General features: G+C 27.3%; 1 protein-coding gene across 1 annotated transcript; it reads left to right on the top strand.

Annotated features, from left to right (window-relative positions):
- Window positions 1-2,351: 2,351 nt before the first annotated feature.
- On the top strand, window positions 2,352-3,480 carry PCYB_002000 (CYIR protein; the record flags this gene model as incomplete). The annotated part of the gene is made up of 3 exons (XM_004227622.1): window positions 2,352-2,369; window positions 2,445-3,131; window positions 3,346-3,480. The coding sequence occupies 3 exons, from the start codon at window positions 2,352-2,354 to the stop codon at window positions 3,478-3,480; spliced, it is 840 nt and encodes a 279-aa protein (XP_004227670.1).
- Window positions 3,481-4,936: the final 1,456 nt, after the last annotated feature.

The following is a 4,936-nucleotide window of genomic DNA, read 5'->3' as shown; positions in this document are numbered from 1 at the left end:
TATTATATAATTAATCTTGGTTAATGACATATTTTCCTTATATGTATATAAATACATCAATTTTAATTTTTTGGCATGAAAAGACATTTTGTTTTCATATTAAAATATAGGCTTTTATACAAATTGCCATAAATTATTTAAGAATTTCATTAAATTATATATAAAAATAATTAGTAAATGATAATGATCCAATAATATTATATTATTTCTAATTTTTGATTTATATGTATAATTGGTTCAAAAAAAAATAACAATCATAAAATTCTGTCTTAAAGGGAATTCATAGTTTGGGTAAAAACTTTTATAATTTTCACAAATTAAATTTTAATTTTTTTGTATTACAATATAATAATGAAATGTATAATGCATTAATAATATTTTTAATTTAAAAATGTAGGTACCATATATGCATAAAACATATTATATATCTCATTATAATATGTTCCGTAAAAATAAACCTATGATTACTGGTTGTAAAATATTACAGACAAAAAGAAATTCCAATTTCTTTATAATTAAGCAATAAAAGAAGTTAATTTACATTCTATTAAATAAACGATCAAAAAATTTCGCACGTTAATAAGGATTCACTATAAATGAATAATTACTGTACTCTAAAACCTAGTCCTAATCCCTGAACATAAACCCTGAATCCTTTAACACTGCCAATTGGGTGATATGCTGATCCCGTATTCAACTTTTCTTCCCATTTTTTTGTTTCTTTCTCCCCACCAATTGTTAAAAATTTTTTTTTTGAACAACTGTTAGAGACCGACCATTGCTTCTTCCCTCCCAAATCGTTTGTTAAATGTGCTGGTGCATCCGCATTTGCCTACCCACCCCGCTTGTTTACTTGCTATATATTTTTTTTTTGTAGGGGGACTCTCTTCCCCATGGGCTGCAACTTATATTACCTTGGTGTATTTTTATACCAAGGCCGCTTTTCTTCTCTCTCCCCTGATTTTTTTTCGAAAAACACTTAGCATTTTTTCTGCATAATAATTTTGTAATCCCACCCATCTTCGTTTCATTTTATTTTGAATCTTTAACTTCTTAACTGTATGCATGGCGCTTATAGGAGGAAAAGAAGATCATCCAAGAGAGTGCACTATTTATTTATTTGCGCAGGGAAATGTTTTTTTCGTATTTCGCGCAGGCATATTACTACGCCTTGTTTGTATGGAGTAATCATGCAGCATATTTTTTTACCATGACATATGCTGTCTCCGCTGTACGCAACTGATAACGAAGGGAAAATAGCCCTTTTAGAAAAGCGTGCCATCGTGAAGAAAAAAAATAATAAAAGCCCTCTATAGTACATACATATTATTACATAAGCATATAATACCTGCTTGGGGGTGATGCTGATTTGCATGCTGCAACAACATCACATAACCCTCCACTGGAGAGAAACGAAAACTCGGCACTCCAGGAAGATGCTAGCCCTGCTTGAAAAATGTTTTCGAAGCATTTTCTACATACCCCGCCACACTCGTACCTACAAACAAATATATACTTATATTTTGGAGCTCTCATGACGCTCTCAATACTAATTTGAAAATTGCCTTGAAAAAAAGTGATCCGTTCCTTTTTTTTTTTTAAACCATTACAAATATTTTTTAACTACGTACAAAATAGTAATTATTATTTTTTTTAAGAGCAAATAAATTTATTTTCATTCATCCGAAGGTACATAATTATATTTAACCGCATATTTACGTACGTTCCTTCTCATTATTTTATGCTTTTGCCCCCGGTATAAAATAATATACGCCAATCTGCTTTGCGAACGCTGAACATTCTGACCGATACATCAAATGTAATACAAGAACCCGAACTATAAACCCTAAACCTAAAAATATATCTAAACCTAAACCTATATTTAAGCAAAAACCTAAAACCTGAACGCTATGCCTAATACAAATTACAGCACATATTTATGCTTTCCATAAATTCTTTATTTCACTGTGAAGCGTAATAAGAATATTATGAAACATATATATATGTATTATGTTATTGAATCAACGTTTATAGTCTAACGTAGTATATAATTAATCACATAATATAAATTTTTTTTTTATTGTATGGTTAACTACATCATAAAATTTAGATCGATATAATTTGATATCTATTTCATATCTTAATATATGATAGAATTTCAATGAACTATAACAAATATTGTATAATTGTAATTTATAATTTACTCTAATATTTTAGTAAATAATAAATTAACCTTTTTTATACATTATTTAACTCTATTTATTATAAAATGGGCAATCCATGTGCAGAACATAATGGAGATGTAAATTATCAATTTTAATTTAGAAAATATATCATTAACATAAATTCAAATGTCATTTATCGATGTTGTAAACACATTAAAATATATATCATGTAAGTATATTTTAATTTTTATGTAAACACTTTTGATTTTATTTCTTTAGTATTTGAATTATTCTTGTTACAATAGGTTAAAAGTTTATTACGAAAGAAGCCAATTGACTGGACTTGGTCGGGGATACTTAGGTGAATCTATTGATGTCTTAAAAAAGGGAGGAATTAATACATCTCCCTATTATAAACTTTTTGAAGAATTGGCAAGACTTTTTAGTGGAGATGATGCTTCCATAAGATATGGTATTATTCCAAGTTGTATTTATATTAACTACTTGTTAAATAAAAATATGCGAGCAAATTATGGTTACCTATATAATGAAGAATCTTTTAAGATCCTCAAATTATTTGACCATAATTATTCAATAAAAAAATATAATAATCTAAAAAATTCATGTGAAAGTTATATAAGATTTCTAGACACGAATGAATATAAGAGTATGGATGTCTTATATGAGTTATATTATTTATATGATCAACTTGTATCATCCAATATACAAAATAACATTGGTTTATCTTGTGCTTACATTAGTCTATTAGCTCGTCATTATAGGAATATTTTGGATATTCCAAATGTGTCTAAATTTTTACTTAGTAAATTAGAATCACTTAAAGAATTAATTGTAGAAAGAGAAAAGAATTTTAAATTAAAATGTTCATTGACCTTACCACAGATAACATTACCAACCGAAGATACCACGAATTCTGTCGGACATTACGGAAAGAAGAATAAGAATGTAAATTTACCAGTTTTATCACCCACACATCTAAGTGATTTATCAGGAGATCGTTCAGATATCATTGCTATCACAGACTCAGTAACATTACCCCAATCACCTAATCAAGAGCGAACAGAATTAACACCAGCAGGGAAACCAGTAACAGAGGTAAAAACAGAAAATAAACATTTAGTAACGGAAAAAGAAGCAACGCCTTATTCTGGATTGGCAGAAGAAGAAGGATTACATGGAGAAACACAACATGTACAATATCCAATATTACCAGGAGCAAGGTTCACAGGACAAGAAGTTGAAAACCCATATAACATGCTGCAGGGGTTTTCTCATAGAAGGCCTGACAAAGTAGATAGTGATACCCATTCAGAAAAACCATTGCCCCCTACGAACCAACCAAACAATGTAGGATTATTAGGAAAAATACAAAGTACTCTTTCTGAAATAGTAAGCGAAGTTGAACCTGCACCTGTTCTTGGTGTATCTGGCGGGATGGGTGCATTATATTTACTTCTTAAGGTATTTCTTGCTTTAAAAGTATATCTATATGTTTATAATACATTTATATAAAATTCTCAAGTATCATAAAATTGTGTTTTAAATTGACCAAATGTTTTTCTTAATATTAGTATACTCCACTTGGATCCTACTTTGGAGGAAGAAGAGGACAAATCCGTCAAATTCGTAAAAATGCTGAAGGACATTCACCAGGAGGATTCCCAAATTTTTATGATTATGATGGTGGACATATTGGATATGGTTCAATGAATATAACATATCCGCCGGAATAGGAAATGTTGCGTTATATTATCATAAAATATAAGTTTATTTAAAATATCACCATCAAAATAAGAAACAATATAAAAAATATAACTCTATTTAATAAAATCAAAATTATCTATGGAGTACACACTTTTTTAAAATCATAACTAATTATTATTTTATTCTTTATATAAATTTTTTTCCGAATTCATCATTTATATAGATATATTATTACAAAAGCTACAGAGAAATATATATTAAATAGGTCAATATAAGATTTATTTTTAAGATTCATCAAGAAAATTTGCACGATCATTACATTCCAAAAATGTGAAAAGTTATATGAAAAGAACATATTACATTTATAATAATAGGACATACAAGTTTTCTGAGTAAAAATGCATAGAAAAATATATTTATGCTTGAAATATATAATTTTTAAAAATTTCTTACCATAATAAAAAATGAAAAAATAATTAACTATATTTCTCATAATGTTTATCCGGGTTCAGTATTTATATGTATCAAAATCCTTGTATTGTGTAATTAGTTCATCAAGCATTATATATATTTCATATTTAACATCCTCTTTATGCTCGTGACATATTACCAAATTGAAACATTTCTCATCATACAATTATTCATGTTCACTGTACAGTGATAAGGCAGTGCAACCAGAAAGTAAATTATTAATTATTTGATCATATAAGAAATAGTTTAATTATTTACAACATTTTAGTATATCAAGAGATTTGGAATTTGCTTTTAAATAACTTAAATAATTCTTAACTTTTGAACATACCTCCCTAAAACCTTATTGATGACCCTACTATATATCATAATTGGATTGAAAATAAATGTAGTCATTGCATATTTCATTAATAGAATTTTCATCTGTAGTATTGTTATAATATATGGCCTTATATTAAGATTATGAATCAACAAAATTATATTATGGAAATAAAAAATAATATAAAAAAAAACATAAAGTATTTATTATATTGAACACCTATTTTTATACATTATTAAAAATAAAAAATAATTAA

This window comes from Plasmodium cynomolgi (genome assembly GCF_000321355.1).
Source record: "Plasmodium cynomolgi strain B DNA, scaffold: 0067, whole genome shotgun sequence".
Lineage (NCBI taxonomy): Eukaryota > Apicomplexa > Aconoidasida > Haemosporida > Plasmodiidae > Plasmodium > Plasmodium cynomolgi.
This window is presented reverse-complemented; position numbering and strand designations above follow the sequence as displayed.